Consider the following 23,344-nt stretch of genomic DNA (forward strand, 5'->3'; position numbering starts at 1 on the left):
CACACAGAGTTAACAGGGGACCATCTCTCTCTCCCCGATCCCTGTATTCACCTTCCTGTAGATGCCCAGAAAACTTTCTTACAACTGTTTCAAACTTAATACACAAGATCTTTGGAAGCAGGTCAGCCAGCGACTAAACAGACAACAGCACAGTCGTGCTTGAGTATCAGAGGAATCAAAACATCTCCTGAAAACAGACGTCTGTTTCCTAAAAAGTTAATTTCAGAGAGAAATGTGATATGAAGAAGAAATTGTCATCAATCTGTTCCTGGAAACTGTCTATTAGCTGATGAAATTGTTGGGGTACAGCCATCAGCAAATGCAAATTCTAAGTTTATATGCTAACCTCATTCTCATCTGCCAAAACAGGATGCAAAAGTGCAAGAGAGGGACATTCTTTTTTTATTTTCCTAATCGCCAGGCAGGACGCTCCCTAGTTCTCTCTCTTCACGTGGGGCTGAGCAAGGCTCAGGGGTTTTGGTTGAGCACATACATGAGATTTGCTGTCTGTATACATTTCTCCTTTGTGGTCTTGCCAAGTAGTTATTTCTTACATGAATTATAAAGGTGGCTCAGTATATTCTTAGGTTAATATCCAGTCAGAGCCTATTCATGTTGCTCAATTTTAAAACTTTCATTTGGTTGGCTGTTGTTTTATGTGCTTGTGGGAGTTTATGTTGTCCAGCTCTCCTTGCTTAATGACATAATTGATGGTACTACCCAGATGCTGGATAGAGTAGGGTTGCCAGTAATTAATAAATACTGTTACTTAAGGCTATGGAAGAAACTTTGATCATAAAATAAGTGTTTACACTGGGGACATGCATTTGCCTTCCACTGTAATGTGACTTTCCTTTGCCTTGATTAGCACTAGAGTTACTCTTTAAGGAATGCCAATTAGATACAGACCTTCTCAAGAAGATAAATGCCTTTCAAACACAGGCTATGTGTAGAGGGGCACAGGTGATTGGCAAACCTTCCAAGTCTGCAGCTGGAGGACTGCATTGGAATCTTAATGTCACTCCTCATTAAAGTCCTTATTGTGGGAGATCTTTTAATTTCCTGATGGCCATCTTATTTACAGTGAGAACACAGGAGCATCTCAAAATTCAGCTCTGCATATGATGACATATGTTACTCATTACTATTATTTATTTTTACCGTTTGTGTACGGTTTAAGTTCACTTTAAAGTATCTTACAAAATTCGGTGTTTGTGTTTCTACTGGCATAAACAAAGCATATACATACATATATATGCACATGTACCTTTATAAATTTGTTATGGACCTACACATTGGATGTAACTTGAAAGTTGAGTGCCTGTTGTCCCCATGGCAGCTGGGACTGCTAGGGTGGCAATGAGTGGGTTTATTTTCAAGATGCTCTTTTGCAAGGGGGTGTCTGCCACGGCTGGGAATTTGGATCCTCTTCCCTAGGACTTCTTCGTGTACTGATGATGGTTGCTGGTGGCTTAGCATCGTAGTTATAGAACAAGTGTCCAAGTGGCCTGAGAGAATGGCAGGAGAAGCCAACAGTTTCTTGAAGACTATCTCCAGAGATGCTCAGAAAGAGTGTTATCTTGTTATAAGTTTGTAAAGCCCTTGCAGTGTCCAAATTCAATGTGAGGAAACATCAACACCATCTTTCAGTGACAGATGTGTCAAAAAGTTCAAGTGAAATTTAAAAGCCATTGAATTCCATAGTTCGTTTCGAAACTGCTGACAATATATCACGGATCATTTAAACCATATTTTCAATATTTGATTAAGCATTTTCCTTTAAAATATGGCTTTCGTTCTTGATAGCCTATATTCTTCATCACCACTATAGCCATTATTTATGTATTTATATCATAACTGGAGTAATTACATTTATTTATTTGTGTATGTGTGTCCTGAGCCTAGGCATACCGACTGTGGTTGGGTCCAGGGAGTCCTAACCATTATGCTTGACAGCAAGCTCAATTACTCTCTGAGTCACTTTGCCAGTTCTGCATAAGATTTTTTTTTAGCGAAACAGATGGACAAAGACCTAGACAATAGAAGAAAAGTCCCATTTTCTGTCACTTGCCTCCAAAAATGCTGGTAAAAATATATGCAAAACAACTTAAATTAAGGAGAAAAGCACCACATAACTGAGGAATTCTGAATAGGACACCAATGTAGCATGAAGAGTTAGAGATATGTCTCTGGTGAGGAGGTGTAGCATAAATACATGATGAATGGGGTCTCACTATTCTTATCAGTGTTGCTTATGGTGGAGTAGCGAGCAAGGTGATGAAATTAGTAACAGAGAGGAGGGGTGGTACCGGCTGTGTAGGCAGCATCACCATAGTTAGAGGGTGTGAAGGATGTCTCCTCCAGCAGCCTACATAGTACCTTCTGCTACCATGCAAACGAGTCCTCAAGCAAAAACTTTTCCAGCATGTTCCAGCTTGCTTTCCTTTTGTCCTATGACCAAAGTGTATGGTGTCTTCAGTGAAGAGTTCTTTCCATCAAGTTCTGGTGGGCAACAAAGAGCAATGAGGCCAAGCAAAACACAAAGTCCTGCAACAGGTCCACAGCCAGCTACTCTGCTCCTTAGACTACGTGATTCAGCACATCCAAAGGGGACTCAGAGCATCAGTGGAGATAGGGATTCTGTTTGTAATTTTAAGAGACTCATACGACTTCTAACATTTAGAAGGGATGTCTTGTTTTCCTCTGCACACAACTCATCTTCTTTTGAAGGGCAGTTCTTTTTCTGCTATTGGATAGTAAGGGCTGAACTCCTAGCCATAGGCAAATCAATTACAATGTATCCTGAGACATTCATTCATCACAAACTATGCATTGCATCATCTTCCCTTCAGTGGGTGGAAGCAATGCTACAGCAGAAAGTGATTGTATGTTTGATTTTCTGAAGTAGACCCCGAAGGCAGAAGCAAATTACATGGAAAAGGGACTTAAATGCCTTTGGTCTCCACTGCAGCTGGGTCCCCTTTTCTCTCTGAGGCTACTCTTGCGGCCATGAGGAGCGTCCTCTGATCAGCTGGCAGAGGGTGAAGTGATGGTTTTACATGATAGGCAGGCACTAGCTACAAGTACACAGCTGTGGTTATTCAGCTTCTTCCTGGAACTCACCTGAAGGACAATTCTTATTGGGCAGGCAGTCAAGCAACACATCTGGTTGTTCATTTTTCTTGGAAGGAGAAAGGATCAGACAGGTAATTAGATGCTGATTAATGGGCTGTGGCCAATGGCTTAGCCAGATGGTTAGGGATTTAGGAGGAATGTAGATGAAAAAATGGCAGGCAAGAAGTAGGTAAGTTAGAATTCTCTAATTGGTAAATGAAGATTTTGTGTGGCATATGAATGCTCACCGTAGAATAAATCTAATAGAAGGGAATTTTGATAAGTAAATGGAGAGTATGGCTCATTCTGTGGTTACCAGTCATCCTTCCCTTCTTGGTTTTCTTGTCATTGCCCAGTGACCAGCATGGCAGGATTAAAGTTAGATATGAATTCAGCAGCACACACATTCACCCACCAAGACCAAGCTGAATTATGACCATTGTTCAGTGTCTAGTATGCTGACAACAAATACCAGTACCCAGTTCCTTATAAGGCATCATCCCATGAAATGTTCAGCCAGATACCTGAGGATAGTTTGTTACAATGGACTGCTTTCATCACTGGGACAGACATTCTGCATGCATACAGTGTATTTCCCAAACCCAGCACCCGTGGATTAAAAAAAAAAAATGCCATCCTTAACATCATGGAAGACTACAGAACACTGTTTCAATCAAGTAGACCATATTCCTAACAATGAAATAAGCGTATGGGTCTGTGAACATAGTCTTCACTGGTCTTGCCAGATTGTTTTTTTATCACTCTGAACCAGTTGTCTCGATAGAATTGCTATGAGTGAGGTGGGTATACCTTGCAGCAGTGAAGTCCCTCAGAAAGTCAGCAAGCAATCGACATATGGTGCTATTTTCCCCAGAGACAAGATTGACAGGTCCAAGAAACCAGGAGTAGAAATGAGAGTAGTATCATTGATGATCTCTTAATGAGCTATTAAAAGAAGTTTTGCTTTATATTACTATGACTTTATTTTCTATTGATCTTAGAGTCTGTGGTCCTGAGGAGAAAATGCTTTTACCAGGACAACAACCAGCAGGAAGTTATTGAATTAAGACTGTACTATGACATTTTGGGTTCTTCACCCACCTTAGTCAATGGTCCAAGAAGAAACTTTTAGCTGGGGTTACTAGATCTAACTTCCAAGAGAAAATTGTATAGTAGCAAGTAAGGAAGAATATTTCTGGAATATACATGTCTCAGTGCTACTTTGTTGTGTAAATGGGACAAAGGAAATAGAGTGGGTGATAGGAAAAAGCATATAACAGTATCAGCTAGGATCACGTGATATGCACAGTCAAGAGGACTGCAATGTCTTTGGCAGGGTAAGGGATAGAAAACAGGGTCTCATGCGTACTAGGTAAGTGATCTTATGTTGATCTTAATCAGACCTGATCTTCAGACTATGAAGACTGTGATTTTATTATTCTTGCTCATATGTTAATCTATCTATCTATCTATCTATCTATCTATCTATCTATCTGTCTGTCTGTCTGTCTATCTATCTATCTATCTATCTATCTATCTATCTATGCTTATATGTAGTATCTGTTTCATTCTATACCTTCATCATTAAACTTGGGATACATTGTCTTTATATCATAACATTTAAGTACTATTAAATCTACTACTTAATATTTAAGTTATAATATATTAAAATATTGACACCACTCATGAACCTTGCATCTATTTTTTTCTTCAGAGAAGAGGTGTCAGTGTGATTTTCATTGTGTATAGGTTTATGGCATTCTATTAAGAGGAGATGTCAGCTTGTTAAAATTTAGAGATTAATGCACTTAAGAAGGATGTGTATGGAGCCTAGCCTGTTTGGATGCTCACCTTCCCAGACCTGGATGGAGGGGGGGGAGGACCTTGGACTTCCCACAGAGCAGGGAACCCTGACTGCTCTTCGGACTAGAGAGGGAGGGGGAGAGGAGTAGGGCGTGGGGAATGGGGGAGGGAGAGGAAAAAGGGAGGTGGGGAGGAGGCAGAAATTTTTAATAAAAAAAAGAAGGATGTGCATTGATGTAAAGTAGAAAGGCCTATATGTAGTGATTGCTGTGCCTTGAATATGAAATGACCCCCACAGGAACATTGTTTGACCTCTTGGCCCTTAGCTGGTAATGTTTTGTCACGTTTGCATAACCATTCAGATGTAAGGGCTAGTTCATGAATGTAAGCCACAAAAAGAAGCCTGGGGAGTTATAATCCTTCTCAGCCATGCTTCTGTTTGCCCTTGTGCACTGCTTCCTGGTTGCCCAGGATGTGAACAAGCCATGCTGTAAACTCTTGTCACCACAGACAGCCACTTTAGCTACCATGCCATGATACATCCTTTCTGTTATCAGCTATTTTGCAACAGCGGTAAGAGCAATCTCTTACAAGTGATAGTAGATTGCATATGCCAAGTTGCCTGGGCTGTGGGGGGCTTAGATGTATGCAAAACCAATCTGAATGTTTAGGTGAAAAGCTTTTGTCTGAGATTAACATTTAGGTTAATAGACACTTGAGTAAAGTTGAGTGTTCTCCATAAAGCAGATACACCCCATCCAATCAACTGATGGGCTCAGGAGAATAGAAGATTAACCTCCTTTAAGTAAGAGTGAATTTTGCCAGCTGGTCGTCTTGAAAGTGCCTTACTATCAGTTTTCCCTGTGACTGTTCTTGCTTTCTGCAGTCTCTGGGGGTCCACCCAGAAAGCCTTCAGACTTGAAGTAAAGCCTGGTTGTTCCCTTGTCTCCTGCATGGTGGCTGCTGAGATAGACATGCCGTACTCTATAATCGTGTGAACCAGTTCCTTCAATCTCTATACAAGCTTCAATTGGTTCTTTTCTTTTGAAAACCCTAGTATACCTTCTACCTATCCTCTAAGGCAGAGGCAGTGAAGGAGAAGGGAGAGGAAGAGGAAGAAAAGGAGGACGGGGATGAGGAGGAGGAAGAAATAAAGAAGGAGTTTTACTATTGACTAAATAGTACATCAAAGTATGATGCATATCACAATTCTCTACATTGTAAAGACAAGAAGAAACCTCCTCTGTTTTTATAGTCTCACAAGTACATCCCATTACATATATGAAGTTAGGCTGATAACTCCATCATCATGTGACATTTTCTTCCTATATTCAGTTGATAATTGGAACCATCTTCATTCATTGGTCAGTGTTATATAAAGGAGAAATAAACTTCTTGGATCTTCATGGTGGGGTAGATATGCATTGAGGTACTCATCTAAGTTGACATCCCACCCTCCCTCTGAAACCAGAAGTCAGGGTGCTGCCTTTTCCATAGTTCCATTTCAGAGAGATGACTCTCAACTCCCTGAGAAACTCATTAAGTTGCATAGTTGACAGCAGTTTATTTAGGGTTTAAGAAGATTTACATATATTTCAGAGAGACAAGGACAGAATTTAAAATAAGTTTATTAAATGAAATGACCTAAAACAAAAAATACCCATCTCTTTTGCTGTTTGAAGGCAGGAAAATAAACTGGTGTCTCTCCTGATTTGAATTTACCTTTATGGTATTCATTATTCTGATCGTAGATTCATTCTTGATTGTAGGTAAAAGCAATTCTTTATTTTCACAACTCAGTTTATTTGATAGCTGTTCCACTTTATATTACACAACGATTCTCTTCTATGGACATTGGGCTAACCTGCAGGGTTTTTTTTTTTTTTTTAAGTTTTAGCTGTTGAAAGTAACCATCTGTCGTAAATGTAAATGGAGGAACTCAAAGTTATTAGCACACAAGTAGAATAACATGACAGAAGAGACATTTTGTAACAATGACAATTTTTCAGAGACATTTAATAACAATGACAATTTTTTCTTACTTTTAACTAATTTCCCTTACTCTAAAATTTATTGTTGCTCATATTTGTCAATACTTACTAAAGTTTGTTTCAAATGACAATCAATCTGATGCACATAATTTTTATGTTTCTGATTATAATTGAGAAGGGATATGTTTTCTTTTATTTGTTATATATCTATGCTTTTCTTTTTGCCCATTCAGTTATTTATCCATTTTTATTTTTTCTGTCTTATACGAATTGTTTATCTTTTCTGTATTATCTCAATTCCAAAATGTTGTAGGTTTGATATTTGGTTTTACATTTTCTTTAAATTTAAATTGTGATGCTGATGCGATATGGTATGTTTATGCATGTGTGTATGTACCCATACTCATGTCACAGCATGTTTGAGGTGGTCAGAAGACATCAACCACAGGGGTTGGCTCTCTCCTTCCCTCTCATGGAGTCTGGGGATTGCACAGAGATCATCAGTCATGGGATCAAGCAAGCACCTTTACTGTTGAGCTATCTTGCTGTCCCATTCTTGGATTTTATCAAACATATCTTTGAATGAATAAACCTTAAATTTCAAGGAATTAAGTAATCAAAGTTTATATTTTTCTGTCATGATTCATGTTTGAGAAAGACTTCTTAATCACAAGGTGTCCTGGCTGGCTTTGTTGGTTATCGTGACATAAGCTAGAGTCATCAGAGAGGAAGGAGCCTCCATTGAGCAAATGCCTTCAGAGATCCAGCTGTAAGGCATTTTCTCAATCAGTGATCAGTGGGGGAGGGGCTGGGCAGCAAGGAACATTTCTTCATGGCCTGTGATTCAATTCCTGCCTTCAGGCTCCTGCTCTGGTTGACCCTGTCCTGACATCCTTCAGTGATGAACAGCAATTTGCAAGTATAAGCCAAATAAACTGTTTTCTCCCCAACTTGAATTTCCATCACAATATTTTGTCCCAGCAATAGGAACCCTACCTAAGATACAAGGTCTTGAAGACAACATATAATTAAATTCTTTTTCTGTTCAGTGCCCCATTTTTTAATTGGGTTAATTAGCATTTTAAAGTCTAGTTTCCCGAGTTCTTTATATATTTTGGAGATCAGACCTTTGTCTGTTGTGGGGTTGGTGAAGATCTTCTCCCAGTCAGTAGGTTGCCTTTTTGTCTTAGTGACAGTGTCCTTTGCTTTACAGAAGCTTCTCAGTTTTAGTAGGTCCCATTTATTCAATGTTGCCCTTAATGTCTGTGCTGTTGGAGTTACACCAAGGAAGCGATCACCTGTGTCCATCTGTTGTAGGGTACTTCCCACTTTCTCTTCTATCAGGTTCAATGTGTTCGGACTGATATTGAGGTCTTTAATCCATTTGGACTTGAGTTTTGTGCATGATGATAGATATGGGTCAATTTTCATTCTTCTACAGGTTGACATCCAGTTATGCCAGCACCATTTGTTGAAGATGCTTTCTTTCTTCCATTGTATATTTTTAGCTCCTTTATCGAAAATGAGGTGATCATAGGTTTGCCAAAAGACACTTAAGGTCATGCTCAACCTCCTTAGCAGTCAGGGAAATGCAAATCAAAACAACTTTGAGATATCATCTTACGCCTGTCAGAATGGCTAAAATAAAAAACTCCAATGATAGCTTTTGCTGGAGAGGCTGTGGAAGAAGGGGTACCCTCATCCATTGCTGGTGGGAATGCAATCTTGTGCACCCACTTTGGAAAGCAGTGTTTCGGTTTCTCAGGAAATTCGGGATCAACCTACCCCTGGACCCAGCAATACCACTCCTGGGAATATACCCAAGAGATGCTCTATCATAAGACAAGAGCATTTGTTCAACTATGTTCATAGCAGTATTATTTGTAATAGCCAGAACCTGGAAGCAACCAAGATGCCCTTTAATGGAAGAATGGATGAAGAAAGTGTGGAATATATAGACATTAGAGTACTACGCTGCAGTAAAAAACAATGACTTCTCGAATTTTGCATGCAAATGGATGGAAATAGAAACACTATACTGAGTGAGGTAACCCAGACCCAAAAAGAGGAACATGGGATGTACTCACTCATAATTGGTTTCTAGCCATAAATAAGGGTCACGGAGTCTACAATTGGTGAACCTAAAGAAGCTAAGTAAGAAGGTGAACCCATGGAAAAACATATAGTTATCCTCTTGGCTATGGGAAGTAGACAAAATTGCCGGGGAGAAAATTGGGATCTTGGGGGTGGGGTGGGATGGGGGTAAGGGGAGATGGGGAGAGAAAAGGGAGAAGGGGAGGATGGGGGGAACTTGGGGAAAAAGGATGATTGGGATAAAGGAAGGTTGGATAGGGGAGCACGGAAGCACAATTCTTAGTTAAGGGAGCCACCTTAGGGTTGGCAAGAGATTTGAACCTAGAGTGGCTCCCAGGAGCCCAAGGCGATGTCCCCAGTTAGTTCCTTGGGCAGCTGAGGATAGGGAACTTGAAATGACCCTATTCTATAGCAATACTGACGAATATCTTGCATATCACCATAGAACCTTCATCTGGTGATGGATGGGGATAGAGACAGAGACCCACACTGGAGCACTGGACTGAGTTCCCAAGGTCCCAATGAGGAGCAGAAGGAGGGAGAACATGAGCAAAGAAGTCGGGACCACGAGGGGTGCACCCACCCACTGAGACAGTGGAGCTGATCTATTGGGAGCTCACCAAGGCCAGCGGGACTGTGACTGAAAAAGCATGGGATAAAACCAGACTCTCTGAACATGGCAAACAATGAGGGCTGATGAGAAGCCAAGGACAATGGCATGGGGTTTTGATCCTACTTAATGTGCTGGCTTTGTGGGAGCCTAGCCAGTTTGGATCTTCACCTTCCTAGATATGGATGGAGCAGGGAGGACCTTGGACTTTTCACAGGGCAGGGAACCCTGACTGCTCTTTGGACTGGAGAGGGAAAGGGAGAGGAGTAGGGGGAGGGGGAGAAGGGTGGGAGGAGGGGGAGGGAAATGGGAGGCTGGGATGAGGCAGAAACTTGTTTTTTTTTCCTTTTCTCAATAAAAAAAAAGAAAAAAAACTAAAAAAAAAAGAAATACACTAACAGAAAAAAAATTAAATTCTTTTTTCATCTTTGCCTTTAATTTCATAGACATGATTGACATGTGATGGTATTTTACATCTTCATTTTTTAAAACATAAAATAGATTCATTTATTTATTTTTTCTTTTTTTAAATTATTTTTTTATTTATTTTACATCTCAACCAAGGTTTCCCCTCCCTCCTCTTCTGTCCCCTCCCCTTGTCTCCCCTCTGCACCCCCATCCACTCCTACCCTGTCTCCATTCAGAAAGGGACAGGCTTTCCATGGACATCAACAAAGCATTGTACATCAAGCTGAGGCAGGACCAAGCTCCTTCCCCTGCATCAAGGGTGGGTAAGACAACCCAGCATGGGGTATAGATTCTCAAAAGCCAGCTCAACCACCAGGGACAGGTGTTGATTCTACTGTTAAGAGCCCCACATACAGACCAAGCCACATAACCGTCGGCACATGCAGAAGGTCTAGGTAAGTCCCAGGCAGGCTCCCTAGCTGTCAGTCCAGAGTCCATGAGATCCCAGGAGCACAGGTCAACTGTCCCTATGGTTTCCTCTATAATGACTGACCCTGATCATCCCCCATCCCCACTGGTACAATTCCTTCTCCCTCTCTTCAAAAGGACTCCTGGAGCTTGGTTAAATACTTGCCTATGGATCTGTGCATCTGCTTCCTTTAGTTACTGGATGAAGGCAGCTCTCTGATGACAATTAGGGTAGGCACCATTCTGATTAGAGATAGCTAGTTCAGGCATCTGCTCCACTATTGCTAAGAGTCTTAGCTGGGATCATCCTTTTGGATTCCTGGGAGTTTTCCTGGCACTAGTTTTTCCCCTAAACCTGAAACATACTTCCCTCCCCTATCAAGGCATCTCTCTCATTACTTTCCCCCTCTGTCTTTCTGTTCCACCCACAACCGACCCAACTCAATCCCTCATGTTCCTATCTCCACCCTGCCCCTCACCCACCTTCAGTTTACTGAGGAGATCTCTTCTATTTCCCCTTCCCAGGGAAATCCATGCATTCCTCTTTGGGTCCTCCTTATTACCTAGTCTTTCTGGACTGTGGATTGTAGCATGGTTATCCTTTATAGCAAATATCCAGTCATAAGTGAATACATATCAGGTTTGTCTTTCTGTGTCTGGGTTATTTCAGTCAGGATATTTTTTTTCTAATTCCATCCATTTGCCTGCAAATTTTATGATATCATTGTTTTTTTTACAGCTAATACTCCATTGTGTAAATTAATACTCCATTGTGTAAATGTACCACATTTTCCTGATCCATTCTTAGGGTGAGCGGCATCTAGGTTGTTTCTAGGTTTTGGTTATTATGAATAAAGCTGCTATGAACATAGTTGAACAAGTGTCTTTGTGGTATAATTGAGTATCTTTGGATAGATGCCCAAGATTGGTATCACTGGGTCTTGAGGTAGTTTGATTTCCAATTTTCTGAGAAATCACCATACTGTTTTCCATAGTGGCTGTACAAGTTTGCACTGCCTCCAGCAGTGGAGGAGTGTTTTTACTCTACATCTTCACCATCATAAGCTGTCATTAGTGTTTTTTATCTTAGCCACTCTGACAGGTGTAAGATGGTAGGTATTTGAACCATTTTTTTATTTGAATTCCTGATAGATAAGGATGTTGAACAATTCTTTAAGTGTATCCTAACTATTTGAGATTCTATCTATTGAGAATTCTCTGTTTAGATCAGTACCTCATTGTTAAAATTGGTTTATTTGGTATCTTGATGTCTAGTTTCTTGAGTTCTTTATATATTTTGGAGATCAACCCTCTGTCAGATTTATTTCTTTGTTTTCAAAGTATACTTAAATAGTTAGCCTGGATAATTGTTTTGTTAATGCATCCAACAGTTAGCATGTAAGGACATTACTAACAGTTTTCATTGCCTTTCCTGTCATGTGCCATCCTTACATTTCTGCAAGTGTCTATCTTACCCTATTTAGTCCAGAATGTGGCTGTTAGGAATCACTGATGTGACAGTTGACACATTGTTTTTCTACTTTCTACCTAGTTTAATCTTGCTCTTGATTCTCTTTGGTCTTTCTTTGTTTTATTCTTTAGAACTTTCATGGCTTCCTAAAGGATCTTGCCTGTATTTTTAATTTTTAAATATGTTACTGTTATGTACATAGTTTGCAGCTTTTTCATTTTTAAAAGCCTGTTTGGGTATTTCCATGTTTTATTATGTAAATAAAATTCTTAGATAATATTCTTTTGTATTATTTTTAAGCACTTATCTATATATTTATTGTGTGTGTGTGTGTATGTACATGAACCATGGCGTGTATCTTGTTGTCAGAAGACAATTTGCATACATCGGTTCTCTCCTTCACTGTGGATCCTGGGGACTGAGCTTCGGTTGTTAGGTTTCTCAACAGGTGCCTTCACTGCCTGAGCCATCTTGCTAACATGAGACAGTCTTTAGCTTTTGCCCATGCCTTCATCTTTGTTATCTTCATCTGGAGCAATGGTTGGGCATGTAAACCTTCTCATTCTAGTCCCTGGAGTGAAAAATTGTCTCATTTATTCATTCTGCACTTTTCTGATCTCTCTGCCTTTTTTTATTCAGTTTCTCTCTGGTTTTGTTTCTTGTGCTATTTATATCATCCCCCAAGTTTTGAGCCTCAATTTCTGCTTATTTTTAAGACTTTTGGCTTTCCAGACCTGGTTCTTTTTTAACATCTCCTTATCATTTTCAATATTCTCTTAATCCTTTCCTGCCTGTGATTTGATCTTTATTCATTAAACATTGGATTACTTGGCCAACTATGCATTATATATATATACAAATAAATTGAATTTTAGTGTTAGACTTTTTTGGGATGTAAATATATTGTTTGTAATTCTCTAATGATTCCCATGCAGATGGCGTGTTCTCTCATGCATTTGATAATTATTTGTGGCCAATATGTGACTGTAGGAAATATGTGTTAACTTAGTTAGTATAAGACAGATTCTTCCCAAGAGATTTTGTTGCTTTGGGAAATTTACTGGGTCTGCACCTCCCTTTGTTCCTTTATAGCATGATGTTCAGCCCCAGATGCATATGGCAATAGCATTGTGCTTAGACTTTTAAATAAGAAACTGTTTTCATTTACTGAGTCTCTGCCATTCTGGAACAGAGGGCTGGCTCAGGCAGGCGTTTCATTAGCTCTCTCAGCTTCTTGTGTGCAGGACTGGATTGCATGCTGTGCTCATACTCTAGGGGTCTTATATCCAGCAATTTCTCTCTTGGCAACCCCCACAGCCTTATCCTAAGGGTCCAGCATCTCAAGACTTTATCCCCAAAGGTCGCACTGCTGTGATTGGCATTTGCAGAGCACATATTGTCAATTTATCTCTTTTCAGTGAGATTTTAGTTTTTTTTTATTATCATTGTCGTCACCATTAATTTTGCCTTTGGGGTTCTTCCAAGATGTTTTTACATTAGCACTGCATTAAAAATATGGGATTTAGAGCAATGATTTAGTTAGTGACTGCTTTGAAAAGCACCACACACTGATCAAGGATGTTTGGTGTACTAATCCTCAAATGGCTAGATAGAAAAGTTTGACATGGTTTCAGAAAAACAAATGCCTAGTATTTCAATTACTTTTACTTCTAATGGAAAATAAAAGGCATGATATGAGAAATTCTATTGAAACAACTGTAAATTTTGATTGGTAGAGGTGTGTGGTGTGATAAGTATCACTAGCAGGTTATTCTTTAATAATAGCTCCTGCAGGATAGAAGAAACTGATTTGTCTACTTGGTTCTGTAAGGGTGAAGAATCTGATATGCTTTAAATTTTTATTTGTGAAGATGATGTGTATATGTAGGTGTCTGGGCATAGGTATATGCTTGTGAAACCATAAGTAGGACACTAATTACATGGAGTTTGAGTTCCAGGATGCTGTGAATTGCCTGATCTGGATGCTGGGAACGTGCCTCAGGTCCTCAACAAGAGCGATACGTACTCCTAATTTCTAAAGCATTTTTCCAGTCTATGTTTGAAAAGCCATATATGGGCTCCAATACTAAGCAGACTTAAGAGATGAGTGAACAGCCACACAGCAGGATACCCTACTCTCTAGGACCTCCACAGTGGGACGAACCCCAGGCCCCTCCCTCAACTCCCTCAGCTTTTATAGCCAGCCAGCAGGGAGTTTTCTGTTGGTAGGCTCCCCTAAATTTCAACCCCATCCAGTGGCCTCTCCAAACTACTAGCCCCACACTACCCCCAAACCTACCTATCCTCCTGCAACCTCTGAAACACAACTTACACCAATATTGAGGGGACTGAAGAGGTGAGTGAACAGCCAAGCTGAGGGATACCCCACTCTCTAGGACCTCCACAGTGGGACAAAACCAGGGCCTTTCCCTAACATCCTTAGTTTTTCTAACCAGCCTGCAGGAAGTTTCCTGTAGTAGGCTCCCCATAAGCCCAACCCCAATCCACTGGACCCTCCAAGCTACTAGCTACACCTTGCCTAAGAGCTGAGAACTTTCTATAATACTGAGGGGACCAAAAGCTTGCTACAACATTGAGGGGACCAAGAGAGAGCACCAAGAGAGCAAACCAGGAGAGAAGACCAAGAGAGAAAGTTTATGGAGACCTTAGAAGCTTTCTAAGACAGATATTGACAGTACAGAGATGACCAAGAAAACCTCCCAAACTCTCAGACAGCCACTGCAAAAAGGATTGGACCAAGACTCAGGGACACTGCTGGCTTCATTTGAAGGAAGAGATGGGTAGGCACCAATGCAAGAATTCCTCCAACAATCTAAAAAGCAACATGGTAACACCAGAATCTAGTGGGTCATATAAAAGGAAGACTAGATTATCCTAACCAGAAGAAGTAAAAGAAAATGACTTTAAATGTAACTTAATAAAATGATGGAGACCTTTAAAGAGAAAATAAAAAAAACTTGCTTAAGGAAATGGAGGAAATGACAAACAAAAACTTGGAAAAAATTAATAAATTCCTCAAAGAAAACCAAGAAAAAAAACCAATCAAACATGGGAAGCAAGCAGTTCAAGACTTGAAGACTGAAATAGAGGTAATAAAGAAAGTACAAACTGAGAGAATTTGGATATAGAAATCTTGGTAAGTGAACAGGTACTACAGACACAAGTATAACTAACAGAAAACAAGAGATAGAAGAAAGAATCTCAAATTCTGAAGATATTACAGAGGAAATAGATGCATTGGTCAATGAAAACAATAAATCTAACACATTCTTAACACAAAACGTCCAAGAAATCTGGGACACCATGAAAAGACCAAATCTAAGAATAATAGGGGTAGAAGAAGAAGAACTTCAGCTCAAAGGCACAGAAATATATTCAACAAAATCATAGAGGAAACTTTACCAACCTAAAGAAGAATATCCCCATGAAGGTTCAAAAAGCTACAGAACACTAAATATACTGGATCAAAAAAAAAAAAAAAAAAACAAAACCTCACCATATAATAATCAAAACACAAAACATACAGAATAAAGAAAGACTATTAGGAGCTGCAAAGGAAAAAGGTCAAGTTATATATAAAAGTAAACCTATCAGAATTACACCTAATTTCTCAATGGAAACCATGAAAGCCAGAAAGTCCTGGATAAATGTGCTGCAGACACTAAGAGACCATGTATGCAAGCCCAGACTACTATACCCAGCAAAGCTTGCATTCACCATCACTAGAGAAAACAAGATATTACAGGACAAAGACAGATTTAAACAATATGTATCCACAAACCCAACCCTAGAGAAAGTACTAAAAGGAAAACCCGAACCCAAGGAAGCAAACTGCACCCATAAAAGCACAGGCAACTGATAACCCCCACCAGCATAACCCAAAGAGGAGAAACACAAAACACTACTACTGAAAAATAACCAGAATCAACAACCACTGGTTATTAATATCACTTAATATCAATGGACTCAATTCTCCTATAAAAAGACACAGCCTAAGAGAATGGATACAAAATCAAGATCCAGCCCTCTGCTGTATACAAGAAACACACATCAACCTCAAAGACACACACTACCTCAGAGTAAAGGGTTGGGAAAAGGTTTTGCAATCAAATGGACTTAACAAACAAGCAGGTATAGCTATCCTAATATCTAACAAAATTGATTTCAAACTAAAATCAATCAGAAGAGATGGAGAAGAACACTTTATACTCATAACAGGAACAATCCATCAAGATGAAGTCTCAATCCTGAACAGCAATGCCCCTAATACAAGAGCATCCACATATGCAAAAGAAACATTATCAAAACTTAAGTCCCATATCAAACCCCACATATTAATAGTAGGAGACTTCAACACTTTTCTCACACCAACCACACAGAAACTTAACAGAAAATAAGAGAAGTAACAGATGTAATGACTTAATGGACTTGACAGATATCTTTAGAACATTCCACCAAACACAAAAGAATATACCTTCTCAGCACCTCATGGAACCTTCTCTAAAATTGATCACATACTCAGTAACAAAGCACAGATACAAAATCGGAGTAACCACTTGTGTCTTATTGGATCATCATGGAGTAAAGTTAGAATTTAATAACAATACTACTTTCAGCAAGCCTACAAACACATGGAAATTGAATAATGAACTACTGAACCACCCCTGGGCCAAGGAAGAAATAAAGAAAGAAATTAAAGACTTCCTTGAATTCAACGAAAATGAAGGCACAACATATCCAAACCTTTGGGACACTATGAAAGCAGTGCTAAGAGGAAAGTTCATAGCACTAAGTGCCCACATAAAGAAAACGGAGAAAGTTCACATTAGTGACTTAACAGCACACCTAAAAGCTCTAGAACAAAAAGAAGGAGGAGTATATTACAGGTAATATCCCAAAAGACCCTTAACCTCCACAAACTCTACCACCAGATGGGAAATGAGTGTTCAGACATGATTCAGTGGAGGACTTTTCAGACACGCGACACAGCACATTGGTGTCTTAGTCATTCTGCCATGGAGGGAACACAAGTTCAAAAAGTCATTGAAGTCCAAGGTTGATCAAGGGAGGGGGACTTGATCTGGAGGAGGGGGAGGGAAATGGGAGACAGTGGCAGGGAGGAGGCAGAAATCTTTAATAAATAAATAAATAAATAAATAAAACAAAAAAAATAAAATAAAAAATAATAAAAAAAAGTCATTGAAGTTTACACAAATAGTCATATAGAACCCAAAGGCCCAGAGGTGGGTACAGAAGGTACCCAGGAAATACGGATTGGCCTTAATGAACTAACTTCAGTAAGCTTTCCAAAGAAAAAACTTAAACAAAGAAGAACTCTACTTCTAATGCTAACAAGTTTTTCTTTGTTTTTCATACTGTGTCATTGATGGCAACTACAAAATTCTGTCTGCATTAAAAGACTTTCTTTGTGTTTGATAGGAAGCCCTTTAATGTCCTTACCTTAAGACATAAAAGATTGACATATTTTACCTCCAGCAATTTTTGGTTTTGTTGTCTTGTTTTTTTTTTTTTTTTTTTTTTCCGAGCTAGGTAGTCCTCAAAGGACAAAAGCTTCATTGGTATGCTAGCTCTTTCTTATGTTTTACAGGGAAATTTCCCCAGTGCTCAGAATATGAATACGTTTTACCTGCAGAGCATAACTGCCACTTTATAGCTTGCATATTAATAGAATGCACCGACTGCAAGTCATTTGGAAGCTTGGGCTTCTCTCACCCCGTTTTCTACCCTTTGCCTTCAGGCCTTGAGATAATCTCAGCTCACCAGAGTTAGAAGGGGCTTTAGTAAATCACATGGTCTAAGGCAATGCCAGTTTAGAGAAGCTCTCACTCACTCCACACCATGGGAAAAAGTGAAGGAGATAGAAATGAGAATAGTTCTGCTTGGAGATGAAACTGTCACACACAAAGCAGTCAGAGGCATGATTAGAGGATTTCATCAGTTACTACAGTGGAAAGAAAGTAGCACAAACCCTTCCCTGCATCCCAGTTAAGTACAGTTAGTAGAGAACAATGGGGCACAAGTAGTTCTACAGTGTGTTCTGCTGGGGCCTCTGCTGTGACACAGACGAGCCTATGGGGGACCACAGAGGAGCAGAGGGCATGCACAGAGCATGCTGACTGCTGTCCTCAGGAAAGCTGCATGTTTATTTACTCATTTGGTATGTTTCTGTGATGGAGCAGAATTCAGATTTAATAGAAACCCAGTGCTCTGGGGATAGGGTAAATCAACAATAGAGAATGTAATCTAGGCAAGAATGGCAGTTTGTAGTTTTTAAATCTTTTTTTCTTTTATTGAAAATAGATTTCTTTTTCATACAATATATTCTGACTATGGTTTCCCCTCTCCCTACTTCTCCCAGTTCCTTCCTACCTCCCCTCCCATTCAGATCCACTTCCTTTCTGTCTCTAGCATTAGAAAACAAACAGGCATCTAAGGAATGCTAATCAATGAAATAAACTAAAAATATAGCTTTGCTAATGAAGAAGTAGGCATCTGTCTGGAGGATAACTGGATCAAATGCTCATTCTATTTCTTCCCTGGCACACAATGGGCAAGAGAGAAGGAATGTTTCAGCTAGCAGCAACTGTGCTGAAAGTACTTCAAAGACATTTGCAGAAGGTGAAGGAGAAGCAATTGGGATGAAACTGTGATTTTTATTGTAGATCCAGGACTTCTGAAGCTGAAGAGATTATTTTAGCACAGGGCATAAATACGAGTTCCTACATCTTGGCACGTTTTTATAGCAGCAAACAGCTCTGAACACTAACAGTTATAATAGGATCATGCGCAGAAACCAATGATAAGCGACGAGAATCTGAACGGTGAAGCAAGTCTTGTGGGAACATTCAGCTCAGCAGACTCTGTGCCCCTGCCTAAAGCAAGGAAGATCTAAGATACTTTGCATGTCCTCCAGGAGACACTGTATGGGGAGGGACAGGTCACTTTTGAAAGGATATTTTTCCTTCTGTCAAATTCACTGTTCATTTTTAAGCAGTGGGGTTTAGACTGTGGATTGAAATGGGAATCTTATTCTTTAGAAGCTGTTAGCATTATTTTTGTGGCATAAAATCCCCTGGTAAGCATGTTTTAAAGTTATATTCATATTTTTATAAGTAACCTCTTTGTTAAAATTGCAAATTACTCCTCCAGGATATTCTAAGTACTTTTGTTCCTCAGAGTTCTCGAGTTACCCTTAAGAATGGAGGAAACCTTAGAGATTGGGGGGGATCTTTAATATTTCCTTAGGGTGCAAATGTAAGTTCATCATTCACTGATTATAGAAGTATACTGATGTTTGACAGACTGGCAAGACAGTTACCGTTTGAGTGATTAATGGCTAATATTCAAGTTTTTATACCTCGTCGTGTGTAAGTTTTAAGGCAGTTATGAAATACATTACCCATGGTAAACACGGAAACTGAGACTGTGAGTGCTCCCCCAACGTCTTCCAACCCTGTGTGACTTCCGAAGATCTGTTTTTAATCTGGTGAGATAAATAAGTCAAAGCAATCAATAATCTGCCTGGACAGACCCAGGGCTCTCCTAAAGGCTCTTCTTCGCCTACAGAAGGAACTGTTCCTTAACTATAACACTCCTTGCCACTTGGCTTTCAGGTTTATCTCTTCTATTCCACCTGGCTACCCCACTGTCCTTGTCATTCTTTGCTGTTATCGTCTACCCTGGAGTGCACTGACATGAAGAATTGGAGCAGTGTGCATGTTAGCACAGGGCATTTAGGATAGATTAACTCGCCATATGCAGAATTTACAGTAGATTGTTTTTAGAATATCTCCCCCTCTTCTGTAAACCAGGAATCTGAACACGGTGAAGGAACTTACACAAATGCTGCAGCTTTCACACTGCCCAGAAAGGGGACCGTACAGGGTTGTTCTTGATTTCCCCCTGTAACTCAAAGTGAAAACGCACATGAAATTCAGAGATTTTGGTGTCCTGCAAATGGTGGGAGAGGATGTCCTTACATTCCTTAAAACACCTAGGTGTTACCAACCTAGATTTCCAGATGGAATGGAACGTTTACAAATGGAGAAGTGATGTTCTTTACATCCCAAGTCTGAAGAAGATCTGGGAGAAGCAGCTGCTGGCGGTTATAGCCATTGTTGCCTTTGGCAGTACTGTTGATATCAGCATCCAGGAACACTGGCCATTTGCCTGTGTGACTAGAGCCACTCCAGTTGCTCTCTATATGACTCTTGGGATCCTTGTTAACCGTCATGAAGCTGTAAGGGAACTGTATCTTCTGCTGGTGACTGATTCTAGGGGTGACCACTAATACCTCAGTGAGGCATCTTATATCATTCTGCCTACCATTGCACTGAGTGACACAGATTCTCCTGTGCAGTGTGTGGACATTGTCACCACATTCTGAAAGAAGGGAACTTACTCATTAGGTCTGATATGGTGATACTGGCCGGGAAGCTCTATACATGTGGCACCATCTCCTATAAGCATTCATGGAAAGCCATGTCTAATTTTTGCTTTTTTAAACATCCTGAAACAATGGAGAAGGAAAGGAAAGTCACTGCTAAAAAGTTTGTAATCAAGAAAGATTTGGGGACAAATGGATTGTACCAGTTCCTGAGTTCACTGCTCTTCAGTCTGTGGAGACTGATCCAAAGATGTGCAGATCCCTTTCTGTGCCTGCTCAGTAGTTTCTAACCGAAGAGTGGAGTGTACTGTTTTCCCATTGAGGAATGCTCTGTAGCTCACACTGTTCTGGTCAATGAATGGCCAAGAGCAACACTGAGTTGTCACAGACCATTGTATAGACACTGAGGCAAAATGGAAAGAATGTGGATGAAAGAGAGTTTAAAGGAAAAGCTGCAACACTGCATAGGTCCCACATAGATCTTCATGTACTTGCAATGATCCTTAGATTTCTTATAACATCTAATACTATGTCAATATTCTGGAAACAATTATACCAGATTGTAAGTAAGCCTGTCATTTTTAGTACAAACTTTTTTTTCTTTAAATATTTCTTGATACACTTGGTTAGATTCATGACTGTAGAACCTAAGGATAGATTTGAAGTAGTATTTTTTTTTCATCATAAAGATACACATACAGAAGACCTTAAGAACTAAGTGTTGCACAACTAATAAAAACACAGAGACAGATATTGGGGTTCAAGCTAAAAGATCAGAGAAGCAGAGCAGCTAACAACTAGAGAGCTCTTATCTCTATGAAATCTTCAGACTGCAAAGAGAGAGTTCCTGTCTCATCCCACCTTTTATTTCTTTCTAGTGATGGGATTAAAGGCATGCACCACCACTGCATGGCCTGTATGGCTGACTAGTGAGGGTAGTTTTGCACTCTGATCTTCAGACAAGCTTTATTTATTAAAATACAAATAAAATATCACTATATTTCCCTTTATTGTCTATAAACAAGGCTATAACTTATAAAAGAAAACTATATATAAAAATACAATAACTATACACAACCTATACAGATAGTAAGTACATCAACAATGTTTAGTCCATTTGTATTTGACAAATTCAGAGAAACAACTCCATTATCTGTCCCCTCCCTTCTGGATTATGCAGAGATCAACGATCTTGGCAAATTTTTTGTCCCCACTATTTCTCCCCAACTCCTTTTTTTTTTTATTTTGTCCACTCCACAGCTTCAGAATTGTGTATTCTTATTTGGAGTTCTGCCCTGCCCCAAGGTTAGCAGAACATGTTTCTTAGAAGTTCTATCGGGAACTCACCAAGGCCAGATGGACTGGGTCTGAAAAAGCATGGGATAAAACCGGACTCGCTGAACATAGTGGACAATGAGGACTGCTGAGAAGTCAAGAACAATGGCACTGGGTTTTGATCCTACTGCACGTACTGGCTTTGTGGGAGCCTAGGCTTTTGCATGTTCACCTTACTAGACCTGGAAGGAAGTGAGAGGTCCTTGGACTCCCCAAAGGGCAGGGAACCCTGATTGCTCTTTGGGCTGATGAGAGGGGGAGAGTTGATTGGGGGAGGGGGAGGGAAATGGGAGGCAGTGGCAGGGAAGAGACAGAAATCTTTAATAAATAAATAAATAGCTTCTTCTTCTTCTTCTTCTTCTTCTTCTTCTTCTTCTTCTTCTTCTTCTTCTTCTTCTTCTTCTTCTTCTTCTTCTTCTTCTTCTTCTTCTTCTTCTTCTTCTTCTTCTTCTTCTTCTTCTTCTTCTTCTTCTTCTTCTTCTTCTTCTTCTTCTTCTGGAAAACACCAAATGGCAGATGACGCCGGTGCAGCGGGAGCGCCCAGAGGACCTGGGGGCCCAGGATTAGGAGGCCGTGGCGGCTTCCCCGGAGGATTTGGCAGCAGTCTGAGGGGCCGCGGCTGTGGTCCAGACTGTGGCCAAGGCCGAGGCCGCGGGGCTCGCGGAGGTAAAGCTGAAGACAAGGAGTGGATTCCCGTCACCAAGCTGGGCCGCCTGGTTAAGGACATGAAGATCAAGTCCCTAGAGGAGATCTACCTGTTCTCCCTGCCCATTAAGGAATCTGAGATTATTGACTTTTTTCTGGGAGCTTCCCTAAAGGATGAGGTTCTGAAGATCATGCCCGTGCAGAAGCAGACGAGGGCAGGCCAGCGGACCAGGTTCAAGGCTTTCGTCGCTATTGGGGACTACAATGGTCACGTAGGTCTCGGTGTCAAGTGCTCCAAGGAGGTAGCCACTGCCATCCGAGGGGCCATCATCTTGGCCAAGCTTTCCATTGTCCCTGTGCGGACAGGCTACTGGGGGAACAAGATTGGCAAGCCCCACATTGTTCCTTGCAAAGTGACAGGCCGCTGTGGTTCTGTGCTCGTGCGTCTCATCCCTGCCCCCAGAGGCACTGGCATAGTCTCTGCTCCTGTGCCCAAGAAGCTACTGATGATGGCTGGCATTGATGACTGCTACACATCAGCCAGGGGCTGCACTGCCACCCTGGGCAACTTTGCCAAGGCCACCTTTGATACCATCTCTAAGACCTACAGCTACCTGACCCCCGACCTCTGGAAAGAGACTGTTTTCACCAAGTCTCCTTATCAGGAATTCACTGACACTGACCATCTTGTGAAAACCCACACCAGAGTCTCTGTTCAGAGGACCCAGGCTCCAGCTGTGGCCACCACATAAGGGTTTTTATACAAGGAAAATAAAAGTGAATTAAGTCTGTTAAAGAAAAATAAAAATAAATAAATAAATAATAAAAAAACAATTTGCTGAAAAAAAAAACACAACAACAACAAACACAACAAGCTATTCACACCAAAGACACCATCCACTCACTAAATTGTTATGTAACCAAGTGTCATCATGGGTAGCAAAATTTCTTATTTGATCACAATTTATAATTATGGC

At 40.3% G+C, this 23,344-nt stretch overlaps 1 protein-coding gene across 1 annotated transcript; it reads left to right on the plus strand.

The window, feature by feature from the left end:
- The first annotated feature begins 22,216 nt into the window (after positions 1-22,216).
- On the plus strand, positions 22,217-23,119 carry LOC121432696 (40S ribosomal protein S2-like). The gene has a single exon (XM_041630828.1). It carries the CDS (start codon positions 22,232-22,234, stop codon positions 23,117-23,119), a length of 888 nt encoding a protein of 295 aa, XP_041486762.1. The 5' UTR covers positions 22,217-22,231.
- The last annotated feature ends 225 nt before the right edge of the window (positions 23,120-23,344 follow it).

This window comes from Microtus oregoni, unplaced genomic scaffold (genome assembly GCF_018167655.1).
Source record: "Microtus oregoni isolate MIOR12 unplaced genomic scaffold, Mior012 000035F_ref0000213, whole genome shotgun sequence".
Taxonomy (NCBI): Eukaryota; Metazoa; Chordata; class Mammalia; order Rodentia; family Cricetidae; genus Microtus; species Microtus oregoni.